The 15615-nt window shown below is 41.3% G+C and overlaps 1 protein-coding gene across 1 annotated transcript in view; it reads right to left on the minus strand.

The window, feature by feature from the left end:
- Nucleotides 1–15615, minus strand: part of TMEM241 (transmembrane protein 241) — a 122940-nt gene that overhangs the window by 42347 nt on the left and 64978 nt on the right. Inside the window, exons 12-13 of the mRNA XM_081262687.1 lie at nt 8076–8145; nt 3740–3833 (exon numbers count right to left, since the gene is read on the minus strand). Coding sequence (XP_081118813.1) covers nt 3740–3833; nt 8076–8145 — 164 coding nt within the window. The remainder of the gene's footprint in view (nt 1–3739; nt 3834–8075; nt 8146–15615) is intronic.

Raw genomic sequence — 15615 nt, forward strand, 5'->3', positions numbered from 1 at the left:
GCATCAAATTAGGCTTCTGGTAGACAAATATTTTCATTTCTTTTAATTGAATTCTTAAGACTAGAATTGATGCATTGTAAATCCATTTAAGTTTGACATTTTTTTAAAATACCAAACTTTTCCAAAGTGGTTGCATACATATCAACCAACAATTTATGAAGGTTATAGTTTCTCCACATCCTCACTTTCAATTTATTTGTGTCTCTGAATCTAAGGTATGTTTCTTGTAGATAGAATATAGTTTTTAATCCAATCTGGTTTTTTTTGAGTGGGATATTTAGTCCATTCACATTTAATGTAATTATTGATGGCTGCTAGCAATAAATTTGTCTTTTTTTGAAAGTATTTCTCTTTCATATTTGAAGCTCAGTTTTTCTGATCAAAGTTGATAGGCTTTTCTTGTAGCATGCTGAATGTGTCATCCTACTTTCTTCTGACTTCCTATTTTTACTGTTGCATTGTAATTATACATAATAGTGGGATTCATTATGCCATATTCCTACATACACATAATTTGATCAATATCATTCCCCAGTACCATCTCTTTCCCTCCCCTTCTCCACAAATCCACTTGCTCTACTCATCTCCTTGCTGTTATTGTTATTACTAATTAAATTAGTGTATAATAATTTTATACACACACATAGGGTTTATTATATTAGTATAGAGGTACAGCATAGTTTGGTGGATTTAATTCCATAGTACTTCCCCATGTCTTTCCCTCCTCCCTCCCTCCCTCTCAATCTCCTTCCTCCATTCTATTAGTCTCCTTCTATTTTCATAAGATCCTCCCATTTTAATCAATAAGTGGGTGGCATCAAATTAGAAAGCTTCTTTATAGCTAAGGAAATAAGGATATGAACAGAGTACCTCCAGAATAGGAAAAAATCTTTGCCATCTACTCTTCCAACAGGGGATCAATATCCATTATATATAAAGAACAAAAAAAACTTAATACCAAAATAATTAATAACCCAATCAATAAAAGGACAAAAGATCTAAATAGATACTTCTCAAAAGAAGAAATACAAATGTCCTCCATTGTTTCTGATGAAAAGTCAGTTATTAATTGTATTGTTTTCTTAAATATTAAATCATTTTCTCTAGCTGCTGTTAGGATTACTTCATCTTTTAGCAGCTTGATTACAATTTGTCTAGGTAAGTTTCTCTTTTTGAGTGTTCTTATAATGAGCTTTTTAGATAGGTAAATTAACATTTTCATCAGATGGGGTATTTCAGCAATTATTTCTTTAAATGTTTCATCTATTCCATCTCCTCTTCTTCTGGGATTGTTACTACATATATGTTGATACACTTGCTATCTCACAGGTCTCTGAGGCTCTGTTCACTTTTTTTTTTTCAATTAAAAAAATCTTTGTTCTTTAGGTTGAATAATTTCTTTTATTCCACCTTCCAGTTCACTTATTCTTTCTTTTGCCATCTCAAATCTGTTTTTGAGTCCATATAGAGAATTTTTATTTCAGTTATACTTTTTAAATCCAGAATTTCCATCTGGATCTTTTTTTAAAAAAAAGATTTATTGAAATTCTGTGTTCATTGAGTGTTTCCTTTGACTCTTTAAACATGGCTGCCTCTCAATTTCTGAACATATTTAAATAGGTGTTTTACAGTGTTTTTCAGCTAAATCCTCCATCAGAGGACAGATGCTCAGAGCTAGTTCCTATGGGCTGATCTTTTCTCACATAATGTCTAGATGTTTTGTGAATTCTGGGCAATTTAATTAGTACTCTGAATTCTGATTTTTTCCCCCATGGGAGTTGTTGCTATTGTTTTTCTTATTTAATAATTTTCCTAAACTAAGTCTGTGATATTTGTCTCCCACATAAGGTACAGTTGCTGATGCCTCTACAAAATTTAGTTTTCTTGTTTTTATTTCTAAGTCTGATTTCTAAGGGTTATCCCCATATGTGCATAGCTTAGTGTTCTGTTTTGAGCCAGAAAGCTTCCCTCTGCTTCTGATTCTGTGTGTGGGCTAGGGAGCATGTGCAAACCTCAGACTGCTTTCACGTCCACCTGTGTGAGTGCTCATGGGCTCCACTGGCCAGGGATACGTGGGTATCTTGGACATGCTCCATCTTTCCTGATCATGCACTCAGACTAAGTTCAATCTGGGATATACGGAAAGCCATGAAGCCCCTGATAGCTCTCTCACCTCCTAGAACTACTTATTAAGTCACCAGAAAGACCTTGCTCCAAAGAGGACTATAAACTCAATCCAGTGGAAGTATTGGCCTCTTCTGCTTATTTACCACTGAGTTGGCCACTTGAACTGACAATCCTCCAAAAAGAGTGAGCCCCTTCTGGAAGCAGCAGCAAGCCTGTTAGTTTTCAGTTTACCCTACCTGGTTGAACCATCACCCTAATAGTGCTGGAGGGGAGGAGGGGAATGGGATCAAGATGGTCAAGAACACCATAAATCAATTCTGTTCCTATCCCAAGCTTAGTAATTTCCAAGAACAAATGCTTCTGAGTCTGTTACTACTAACTGACTTTAGTTCTAGAGCATGAAAATGGATGTTTTTGACAACATTTCTTCCATCTTCCCATTTGCTTTGGGGGAAGAAGTTTTGTCAACCTCCTCACTCTCTCATGCTGGAAAACAATATCTCAAGCATTCTTTACATTCTTCGGAATTGAAATCATTAAAGCTATCAAAATGTAGACCATGTAGGTGGAAATATCACTATAAAATTTAATTTTCAAAGAAAAATGTGGGGTTGGGGTTGTGGCTCAGTGGTAGAGTGCTTGCCAGGCATATGTGAGGCATTGGGTTCGATTCTCAGCACTGCATATAAATAAGTAAAACAAAGGCCCATTGATAACTAATATATATATATATATATATATATATAACATATACATATATACATATACAATATATACATATATTTTTTAAAATAAAAAATTTGCTTTTCCCCCCTGTGAAAAAATTAAAAACATTTTCCCTCAAATAAAGATGACCAAAGGCACAAGTTTCAATGATTATTTCATTAGATTAGATTAATTAGAAAATCTCACTCCTCAGAAGTAGCACCTAAGGCCCTGACTTTGACTCCTCCATATACATGAGGGAAATGAAATAGGCCTGTGGAAAGACGTTAGTCTCAAAGCACTTCGGTTAAGATGGTGCCTCCCACAACTGGTTTTCTGCTCTTGTTCCTTCACAGTTTACTCACTTCTTTCTCTTACGCTTCAGCCGTGGTCAATCAGATACACAAAGACCCTTCTCCTAACAGTCTCTTTTTGGAAGGCTTCATTGAAGCCTTCAGACCCGGCCATTTGTTGATTTTCCTTCTTCTGTCTCCACAGACAGGGTGGGGGCTCTTAGGTAAGTCACTTGAGCTCTAGACCCCCTCACAGGCTTGGGAAGGAAAACGAACTGCCCCATATCTCTGGACCCCAGTTTCTTAGATGTTGGACAAAACACTAGAGTTTTAGTGTTGATGAAACCTCTTATTTTCCCATGGGCAAATTAAAGCTCTGGGAAATGAAGGGCCTACGCATGGTCACCTTCCACAAGTGTGATAAAAATTTAATATGTCATGCTGATAAAATAGGCAAAAGGCCTCAAAAACTGTTATCTGAATAAGTACCAGGCTCAGGGAAGGTGACTAGCAATGCTTTCCTGAAGATCTAACTTACATTCCCCAGGCTCTGAGAAGACTGGCTACATAGCCTCTTGGGACAGACTTTCCCACCCCTCCCCCTTCCCTCTTACCTGAGCAAAGAAAATCCAGGCTGCACACTGTCCTGGGGCCAGAAGGCTCTTTAGTTTCACTGTAGTGAACATGAGAAAGAAACCTAAAAATCCACTGGAAGGAGAAAAATATTCTTTTGTTAATGATACTGTCTTCCTTGAGCCATTAGCTGACTCCATTTTAGTGGCCAGTTCCTAATTATTGCATGACCTCTGTCACATCTGTGTTTCCTAGTGATTTTTGGACAAAAATAGAAAAAATCAAAGTCCATGAAGCTCTATTTTTCAAAGAGGCTATGATGAGAACATGTCATCAGAGGTAGGGAGAGGTTCAGAAATTTGGGAGGTCTCTGGCTAAATCATAAAAGAAAAAAAAATATAGCAAACAATACCACTGCTCCTCCCCGTTATTATTTCTGGAACACAGTACTTGTCAAGATAGAACCTCAATTTCTTTCAGGAAAACAAACCGTCAAAGGGAAACTCTCCAGATGTTAGAAAGGGTCTGGACTGGGCCCTGGGCTCAAGGTAAGAATCTGAAGGCTAGTTCCAACAACACATGTGGCAAAGCCAGAAGTCCCCAAGCCAGACAGATCTTCATAGAAGCTATGCTTTGGAATGATGCCCAAACACCTGTGTGTGAACTGAGAGAGCCTCACCCATAGGAGCCTGATGGTGGAGCAGCATTCAGAGGTCTGGACCAGCAAGGGTACTGTCACCGCAGGACCCGTGCAGCAGGTCCTATGCTGGAACCATATTCGAAAGTGTCACTGTGTGGTCAGGACCAAAGCTCTCAACTCCTCCTCGCAATTGGAGGTAGGACAACTGGGGAAGAGATGAGGCAGAGAGACTGCAAGAGACAGAGACTGACTTCTTGCATATGTGTTCAAGTGGTAGCTTGAGTGTGGCTTTTATTTTAAATTGAAAATTCATAAATAAATGATATGATTTTAGTTGTACCCCAAGCTAGAGAGCTATATTTCATTTGTTCCTCCGGAGTCTGGAGTGCCATATTGCCCTCTGACTTTTATTATAGACGCTGGTTTGTGGCTTCAACCCTCACACCAATCAGGTGTCTGGAAGCAGGCTGAACTGAACCAAATACACCTAGGACCAAATTTCACAGAATTGTGTACTTTCACTTCATTAGATTAGACTAGTTTCATAGCCACATTCTTGGGGCAGCACCAGGGACAGGCATTAGGTTTCCCCTGTGTATTTCTGTGGCTTTGGCCCTGATCACCTGCAAAGTCTATTCAGATTTGCATCGGCAGTTATGGGAGACTGGACAGCTGTGGATTAAGTTATCAAGCCTCACACCCAAAAGGCAAGGAGGCCACTGTGGGTAAGACTTACCCAATTAGATCAAGCAGCCTGGACTTCTATTCTTAGCTGTATTCATTGACCCTCATGACCTTGACCAAATCCCCCTTTTTCTTGCCTGGGTTCTGTTGAGGCATAAGGAATAAACATAGCAGTCCTCATTCAATCTTATGGACCAGAGACTTTAGATCAGAAAGGTTACTTTCTCCAAAGTCTCACTTTATTAACAAGGAAATTGAGGCACAAGTACAATTAGAATCCAGGTCTCCATGGCTCTTCAAACCTCACCAAGGAGATGTGTTCTTGACCAGCCAGAGTGAGAGCTTCCAGGTGCCCAAGATCATGAGGATGAAAGTGGACAGCGAGGTAGCCTGTGCTCCGTGGCTCCTCTTGGTGACTTCCACCCTCACCCCAGGCAGGACCTCCTGAAGGTGAAACTCTCGGTCTGAGAGACAGACAAGGAGAAGCCACTGAAATGACATGGGGAAACTGGACCCATTCTTAAAAAAGTCACCAAGGGGGCTGGGGCTGGGGCTCGGCGATAGTGCACTTGCCTGGCATGTGTGAGGTACTGGGTTTGATTCTCAGTACTGCATATAAATAAAGGTCTATCAACAACTAAAATATAAAACTAAAAAATAAAAATAAAAAAGACACCAAGCCAGGAGGCAAAATGTAACAGTTAAATCCATTCAAAGATTTCCAAATCTTTAAAATAAAAACACCTGAAGTATCATGTTGGGTTATGAGAAAGTTGCAGACTAAAGGGGCAGAAGTAAAGCAAGAATGTCACTCCACAAAGACACACCAATGAGCTGGGAACATACTGCTCTGTTCCAAATAATAAACAACTGTGGACCTCCCCTTCCCTGCCGCTTGCCCAGGCTGCCAAATAGTCACACTCAAAGAGAAGCCAATCCGCAGGCCCCGACTGCTCTACAACACAGGAATCCCAGCTAATGGACAAGTGAACAGGCCAAATCAAATTGACAGGAACTGGCAAGATGCATTCTGTGACAGAGCTCCCTGGAACTTTTCTGAGGGTGATAAAATCAAATGTAGAGACAAATTATAACATTGATTCTTTCTTTTCCTTTATCCTAATACGCTTGAGGAGCAGGAAAAAAAACCCATCAGAAATAGTATCGGGGTTGGGCCTGTGGCTCAGTGGTAGAGTGCTTGCCTTGCACATGTGAGGCACTGGGTTTGATCCTCAGCACCATAAATAAATAAATAGATAAATAAATAAATAAAGGTATTGTGTCTATCTACAAATTAAAAAAAATAGTATCTATCCATATATCCATTTTTTACCTCTATGTAAAGACTCACTGTTTCACAAGGTACCATTTTATGTGTGGGAATGGATGGTCTGGCTTTTACATAGCAATTGTTCATAGTTTGTTAACATCTTACTTGTAGGTGACTTGAACAGTTAATAATAATGGCCATCATTTATTGGGCCAGGCTTAGGACTTTATATATACTTGTTCTGATATATACGAAAAGCCCTATATTGGTATTATTTTTCCATTTTTACAGATGAGAAAACTAAGACTTAGAAGAGTTGGTGTAACCTGCCCAAAGTTAGTAAGTAGCAGTCCTGGGGCTCAGCCCAAGTCCGCTCTTCCCACTGTACTAGAATACAAGCTTTGAGACCTCCCACAGAAGTCTTCCCCTTCTCAGGATTGCCACGAGAAAAGGTGGGAATGAACTTCCATGAGTTTGGATAAATCCATCTGATTGACCTCTATCCCCAACTCCTTGCCAAGGTCAAATACTAATGATCACCTTGTTGTCTAGACATCTAGTCACTGATTTTTACAATTTGTTTCTGAAAGTTTCAGGATTCAATGGCAGTTTCTAGGGTCTGCCTTTGGGAGTAAAAGGGAGGCCCAAGTGGAAGCTGAGAGGGTGGGCTTCTGGAACCAAATTTTCCCTTGAACTGAATCAGTTATATCAGTTTAATATATTAAAGTTCTGGCTGGGAGCGGTGGTGCACACTCATAATCTCAGTGACTCAGGAAGCTGAGGCAGAAATATTGCAAATTTGAGGACTGCCTGGGCAATTTAGTAAGACCCTATCTAAAAATAAAAAATAAGCCGGGAGCAGTGGCACACACCTGTAATCCCAGTGGTGTGGGAGGCTGAGGCAGGAGGATGGTGAGTTCAAAGCCAGCCTCAGCAACAGGGAGGTGCTAAGCAACTCAGTGAGACCCTGTCTCTAAATAAAATACAAAATAGGGCTGAGGATGTGGCTCAGTGGTCAAGTGCCCCTGAGTTCAAATCTGAGTAACCAAAAAACTAAAAAATAAATAAATAAAGATAAAAAATATTTTTTTTAAAAAGGACTAGGGATATACCTCAGTGGTAGATTGCCCCTGGATCTGATTCCCAAAACCACAAAATATATTAAAATATATATTATATATATATTGATAGGTAAGATAAAAATTGCAAACTTTTTTTTTTTTTTTTTTTTTTTGGTGCTGGGGATCGAACCCAGTGGTGCTCTACCACGAAGCTGCATTCCCAGCCCTTTCTATTTATTATTTTGACACAGGGTCTAACTTTCCCAGGTTGGCCTTGAACTTGGGATCCTCCTGCCTCAGCCTCCCTTGTTGCTGGGATTATAGGTGGGCATTGCCACACTTTGCAAAAAGAAAAATATATATTTACATAATTTGAAATTTATATACATTATTATATAATATGTAATTTATATGTATATATATTTTAAAGTCCTCTATGAGATTTGCTTATGAAGGGATTTGCTTCCCCACTCTTCAGCACATTTGAAAACCACTGCCCTGGCTGAAGGACATCTGCAGGTCAGAGGTCCTTGTTGCACATGGCCAGCCCTGAGTATCTTTGGGTACCAGGAACAACCTGCAGGGGATGAGCAGGCTGCTTCCAACTGTACCCACCACCACTGGCTTCTGCCACTTATTCCTATGACTGGCAATGACCCTGAACTTCACAAAGTCACAGCTGATTGCACAGAAAGCATACACATTAGTAAGTTCAACATTACCTGGCACAGCAGCTGCCATGGAATCTGTAGAAATACAGGAACGGGAAGTCCAGGACGCTGAACAGGTCACCTGAGGAGCACAGCAATAATGAAATAATGGGCCCCACAGTCCTCATGCCCTTATGCCCCTCTTCCAGCTGTCCCAGGAAACACAAGGCAAAGGTCTTGGGCACAGCAGGCCCTGCACACTGAGCAGACTCACTCTGGCATTCCTAGGGACTCTGTTACTGGCGCTGCTTTCTAATAAGATAATAATAACAACAACAATGATGTCGTAGCAAGAGCATCTTCACACACAGGCCCACACTAAAAGCTTTCTGTCTTTATCTCTTTCCATCCTTGTAACAACTCAATGGGATTCTTATGGTCCCCATTTTAACTGTGTGCAGAGAAATTAAGGGAGAGTCTAAGACTGCATACTTCTTGAACTGTGGGGCCAGAATGTGCGCCCCAGTTAATTCAAACACTAAAATCTTTCCTCTTCACCAAGCAGCCATCCCTGCACATGGGAGGGTGTGGTAGGGGAAAGTCTCTTAAGATTCTTTTCGATTTTTCTGTTTTATGTCTAAAAAAAGATTGTGAATGCTTTCTCCTGACATCTTTTTGCATTTTCGTATTTAATTACTGCACCAGCAGCACCGGGGCCAGACTGACTGTGCAACTCATTTCAGTTTAAGGTCCAAAGGGTACATTTATTTCTTGTGACGTAAGTTCATTCTTTTAGTTCTACTTGGTGCAAGAGGAAATAATCACACATACTGGCGGCTTCCCTCTCTGGAATTTGAACTTGGTCACAAACAAGAAGTCAGGAGATTAAGAAAGCAGAAAGCCTTCCAAAAATGTCCTGAGAAAAGGAATTAAGCATTTCCACAGTGGATAGCTTAATCCTTCCAAATCTGGAATTTTTTTTGAGTCTGCAGGAGCCTGGCCCTCCAGACCCCTGGCCCTTGGTCTGGATGTCAGTTCTGGGTGGACTGGAATGAAAGGGCTGATTTTTCTAAATATTCATGGAACATCGAATAGCAGTGGAACATGCAGGCCATGTTTCCTCCACACTAGACGTGCTAATCAAGCATTTCAGAACCAAAGACACATAGGCTTCTACATTTCCTCAGAAATCTAAATGATCTCAAATGATTCAACCATCTATTGGGAAGAAAGTTCTGGATTCTATTTCTCTGAAAGATTTTTTTAAATAGTGGACTATTATCTTCATTTGTTCATGCACATACGTGTGTTTAACTTAAAGGATTTCTTGGGATTTTTCATGAAGAATGATAGGAGGTGACGAGATCTTGTTCTCTTTGGGCCATCATGCCACTGAATACCTGTGCTGTCTAACCAGGAACTTGGAAATGACACCATCAGATCAAATCTCCAGCTCACGAAGGGTATAGCTGTATTGTGAGGTCCCTTTCCCCGCAGAAGTAACAGCCAAAGTAACCCTGGGGACTGAAACCTCAAGAGTGGCCAAAGCCCCCTGCTCAGGCATGCGGAAGGGATGTCCATGGAGAATTGGTTCTGTCCCTTCAGCAGCTGTTGGTTCCTGGCTCTTTCCCAATTTCCCTCTCAGTGTGAGAGGAAGTACAGCGCAGTCAGTATGATAATGAGGAATGACAGAGAGGGTGAGCAATTACGTCCAGGACCTTGAGACCCCTTAGGCTGTGCCTCCTCTTGGCACCCAGTCTTTTATCGGAAGCACTCCAGAAGGGCGAACAGGGCGTATGGGCGAGTTGGCAATTTTTACAACCCAGCCCAGGCTTTGGAAGGGGTTTGAAGGGCAGAGGAATGGGAGACTGGGAGGGAGAAAAATAAGGAATAAATCACAGTTCTGAGGGAATTGTCAGATAGTAACCCTCACCCAGATCCTGAAAATGGATCCCATAAATTGAGAGAGAGAAAAATAATAAAAATGTCTGCCCTCACTGCTGAGCCATTTCTAACACCATCATACATTTCGCACACCGGACTTATTTGAAGTCACTCATGTCCCACCTCCTAGAGCTAGGAAATCTTTGAGAGCAGACACCCTACTCATCTCTGCAGCCACTGTGTCGCCCCTCACCTGACACAAGCAGGCCCTACTGAACACAGGACAACTCTAAGGTTTGAGGATTGCAAGTTTTCCCAGGTGAGAATGTGTTTCCAGTTGGCTATATGGTCCTCAATTTCCAATTGACTCCAGATGCTTCTCCTTTGATGCTCCTTTTTCTTTTACTCAAGTAGCACTTTTTTTTTTTCTTTTTTGTGGTACTGGGAATTGAACCCAAGGCCTTGTGCCTGCCAGGGAAGTGCTCTTCTACTGAGCCACATCCCTGCCCTAAGGCACTTGTAAACAGAAACCCTAAACAGCAAAGATTACTAACTCTGCCATCAATACCCCTCAAGGGGTTGCAGCATGCTGCTGGCCAGGTCCAAGTCCACCAGATCTCAACCCAGAAGCCTAAAAGCACATGCAATAACCTTCTCAAGCCAACACTCTGCACCACCTCATGTAGAGCTGAACGGCATGAGCACAAAGCCAGAGAGCTGTCAACATGCTTTGTGGCAGCAACATGAGGTGACGCCATCCAGTCTGAGTTGACCCATCACCGTTGTGCTCCACTGCAAACTCTGCTGATCTGAGTGGGGGACTGAATCCCACTTCTCTCAAGATCACAGAGCACAAAATTGCTATGGTGGGAGGTATGGCCCAGTCTTGCCATGCTCGAGACTGAGATTAGAACATGGAGAGAATTTCCTCTCACCACATTTCAGTCATCAGAACTGGCAGAAGAATGGGAGGTCGGTTCCTAGGAGTGATTCCTGCTGCTTGCTTTATCTCATACAGAGGCAGCAGCACCCCGATGGCTAGGTCAGAGGCCTGTGGTCTCCTTGTTCCTCTGGTTCCTTGAAATTCTCTCTCAAATACCACAGCAGAGAGGCCTCCATACAAATATGAAGTGTAAGTTTTTAAGCTTAGGAAGAATCTCTCTACTACTGGTTAAAACAGTCTAAGAGGAAAGGAGGGATTCTTCTTGAGCAAGATTCTGAGAGCCTTTGACTTCTACAGGAAGAGTGAGGCTAGAAGAAGTGATGGATTCTGCCCACCCAGAGGCAAGCTCAGAGTCCAGGGCATGGAGAACCATCTACCTGATCCCACATACCCCAAAGGTTCATCTACAAGGAAGCTCGTCTTCCACTCACTCATTAGTGAGAGAGGAGAGAAGCTTAGTCTAAAGCCCTATGCAGAGACCATGGCTCACTAGAAGAGCTTAAATAAGACTGACCACATGCAGTGTTGGTGAGGATGTGCAGCTACTGGAACTCTCACATGCCACTGGGTGAGAGTGACAAATGGTACAAATGCTTTGGAACACTGGTACTTTTTTACAAAGTTAAAAATACATACACAATGTATGAAGATGTGAATTTGGTGTCAACATACCTTTTATACAACCAGAGACATGATAAATTGGTGGTATAAAAGTGTATTAAGAATTGTAATGCAAAATAATAATAATAATAAAACACATACAAGACTCACTAATCCTGCTTAGCTGTTCTGTCTGCCAAAACTTTATAATCAGCTGCATATTACCATGAAAAAATGCCACTAGGAACTATCAGAGAGTTCAGGGTAATGGACTCCCAAGGAGTCTTCTAGATCCTGAGCTTCTGTCTTCTCACACACCAAATTTCTACCTTAATATCTATCTGTTTTGGTTAGCTACTCTGACAAATAATGACAAGCACTTTACTATTCCTGGATACTTCTTTTTTTTTTTCACATGAGTTTTGGAGGGGACACCATAGTGGGACCCAATGTAAGCATGACTTCTCCCTGGGGGCCTTTCTGAGCACTTTTTGAAGCCATGGGCTTCTGCTGACAGCTACATAGGTTACGTATTGCATGACATCAGTGATCAGGACACTATTTATATAGACCATGCTGACTGTGGCAGCCCTGAGAATTCCTAAAGACTAATGGTGCTCAAGACTTGGACAGGTTCTTTTCATTTGGATTTCAAAAGAAGCTTCAGTACTCTAGACAAGATTGTTTTACCACTCAATGGTCCTCATCCATGCAGGCACTCAAGAACAAACCCCACAGCTACCAAGGTTTGCAATCGATGGCACTCCCCTGATAAGAAGTGAAAGGAAAAGTAGATATATCTTTAAGGCACCTTGACACACAATTTGTAAAAGTTCTAAGTAGGCAATAAAGATGACTTTAGTGATCACACACAGAGCACCTTTATAAAAAGAACATGCCTTTATATTACCTAACACACACAGAAGACTACATGGCTTTGCAGTGTTTCCCTGGAGTTCTCAAGGATTGAATATTGAACTTGGTACTGGTATACTTGGAAGTATCCAGCTTCTTCCAGAAGGCTGTCACCAATCTGTACCTCATTCCACACTAGCCTTCTATTAGCCTCAGATCAATATTGGCATCAGATTCGTCATATTTGGTCAGGAGCCACTTTATCTAGAGGCTTCAAAGTTTCAATTCTGAGGCATTGCTGCTTAACTTCCTGTAAGACGTGTACCTGCTGAACGATCAACCCCATCCCAGCTTATGATGCAACTCCTAAGCAGCTTATGAAATTCCTCTTTGTGGGCTATAAAGCTGCTCTGTGAGTGCCATGACAGCTGCTGTTCTCCTTGAAGGGACAGCCTTGTTGGTTTGCCTCATGCTACTGACAATAAACCTCTTGCATGAGATTTTGGTGTGTGGCTTGGTCTTTGGACTTTGTGTGGACCCTGTGAGTGTCCTTTCACCTCCCCTAGGCCTTTGCAGAAGCCCTGTTATGATGGCCACTGAGGCTTGTAGGATTCCTGAGTCCTATAGCATTAGGGTATGCTTTTGCTGGGGAACCTCAGCTACTTACTGAACCAGAAGCCAAGATCTCTGCTACTAATTGGCATAAGAGGCACAGCCACTATCACTGACCCAGCAAAATCCTTCTCATAAGCTCAAATATCTAAATCCAGCTTCTTCAGTGACCAGCCTCTTCAATGATCTGCCTCAGCTAGCCTGAAGTCACAGTAAACCAAACTTGCAGAAAGGACTCCTTCAAGAAAAGTGTGCCAAAGCTCTCTCTGAGGAAGCCCACAGGCTCCATGACTCACTTGTGCTGCTTACTGCAGAGCAGTCCTCAGCACTTACCATGCAAGGGGTTAGAAGCCTCAGGAGAAGGAATGGGGGCAAGTATCATTTACATATTTTTATATAGAAGTATTTATATATTTAAATATGTATAACATTGTGTGTGTATGTGTGTATTTTTTTTCAGTGATGGGAACCAAATCCAGGGCCTCATACAAGGTAGGTAAGTGCTCTACCACTGAACTACATCCACAGCCCCTAAAAATATGATTGAAGGAAAATTAATCCTTCTAAGGATCCTCTTCTGGCATAATTAAGTTCCAAACAGGTTCTCAAATCAGAGAAATTTATTTTTCTCTACATATTTTTATTGAGATATAATTCACATACTATAAAACTTAACCCCTTTAAAGTATACCTTTTGATGGGCATGGTGGCGCATGCCACCCAGTGACTCAGGAGCCTGAGCAGAAGGATGATGAGTTCAAAGCCAGCCTCAGCAACTTAGAGAGGCCCTAAGCAACTTAGTAAGACCCTGTCTCAAAATAAAAAATAGAAAGGGCTGGGGATGTGGCTCAGTGGTTGTGCACCTCTGGGTTCAATCCCTGGTACTAAAATAAATAAATAAACAGATAAAGTGTACTTTTCTGTGGTTTATAATATATTCACAGAACTATGTAATGTTATGGTTTCCATATGTGGTGTTCCCCCAAACTGTTGTCTCATATGTAAGACGGTACAAGAATGTTCAGAGGTAAAATAATTGGGTTATGAGAGCCTAACTTTTATCAGTGCCTTAATTCACTGATATGGATTAAATGGGTGGAAATTGTAGGCAGGTAGGGTGTGCCTGGAGAAGGTGGGTCACTGGGGGCATGGCTTTGGGATTTAAACTTTGCTCCTGGTGAGTGAAGTTCTCTCTGCTTCCTGATTACCAGGTCCTGAGCTGCTTTCCTCTGCCACACTGTTCCACCATGATGTTCTGACTCACCTCAGGCCCAAAGGTATAGAGCCGGCTGGCTATGGACTGAGACCTCTGAAACTGTGAGCTCCATATAAACTTTTCCCCCTTTAAAACTGTTCTTGTCAACTGTTTTGGTCACAGCAGCAAAAATTCTAGCTAAAACATGCAAGCATCACCATTATCTAATTCCAGAACATTGTATCCCCTCATAAAAGAGATTGATGCCAATTTTAAATTATTCTTCTGTCTAAACTATTCAACAATATTAGGTGGCTGACCATTTGTGTTCCCAAAGAGTAACAATGCATGAAGATATTCTTATATGGGCCTAAAAATTTAATAATAACTCAAGGTGAAAAGTTGGACTTTTCAGATAAACTATTACCAACAACCACCATGCTTGGAAATTGGTGGAGAAAATGCTTCCCACATCAAGAGAAGTTCTAGAAAGATCAAGAATGTCCTACAAAAATGTTCATTTGCTTGAGACACTTTATAATAAAGTATAGAATCAGTGAAAAAAAGCAGTAATCAAAAAGAAAAACCTGGCAACAGGGTCAGGAGACCTAAAAGTGCTTTTCCCTCTGCTAAGCACCTGCTCTGCACCATCTTGGTCATATCACTTAACTCTTCTGAGCTGCATATTCCTCACTTGTAAAATCTGGAAGCACCTGTGCTAATTGCTAAGCTTCCTTCCAGCTCTGCTAATCATGAGTTGACAAAGGAACAGCATAATCTCTTAGTTGAAGGGCAAAATGATCTCTTTAGGTAAAAAATTATTTACCCACATCCCCTACAAATAACTCAGGAAGTAAATGAACCCGTAAATCAGGAGAATCAGTAAATATAACTTTCCAAAGGTTTTTGACAAGTGCACATTTCAAAGAGAGAAAACCTTAAAACATCTGCCAGGTGACTGACGCTATGATGAGAGGCAGGATTTGAAGGCAGATAACCAGCAGTACGGGTAGATAGAAACTGCTTAGGGTTCAGCATGGCTTCGTAGGATTTATCATTGTACAAAGGAAAGGCTTTCAACATGACAGTGGGGAGGACACTCAAGAGCAAACCTCAGAGTCTGAGATATCCCCAGGCTGTGGGAAAGAGCAAACAAAAGTGAGTAGGAATGGAGAGAGTAATGCATTAAGAGAAAGTGATCTGAATGATCCTTAGGAGAGTGGGCTCAGACACAGCATTTATAATCCAATAGCCTTACTCCAGGGTCACTATGGAGGAAACTAGCTCAATCAGTTAAAAACAGCTAAAAACACCAATGGAAGCTGTCACTGCCACACAATGCTGTCACTGAGTACAGGGTGAGAGCTGGGAAGGCTTTAGAAAGAATCCAGCCCGCCTTTCTCATTTTAGACATGAGAAAACGGAGACTCCAGGACTTAGGTGGTGCTTCAGGCATATCAGTGGTCAAAAAACATTAGTTTCTTTTTTTGTTATTGTTATTGCTTACAAAAAAAGGGGAAAAA

Source organism: Spermophilus citellus (assembly GCF_964194105.1).
Source record: "Spermophilus citellus genome assembly, chromosome: 12".
Classification (NCBI taxonomy): domain Eukaryota; kingdom Metazoa; phylum Chordata; class Mammalia; order Rodentia; family Sciuridae; genus Spermophilus; species Spermophilus citellus.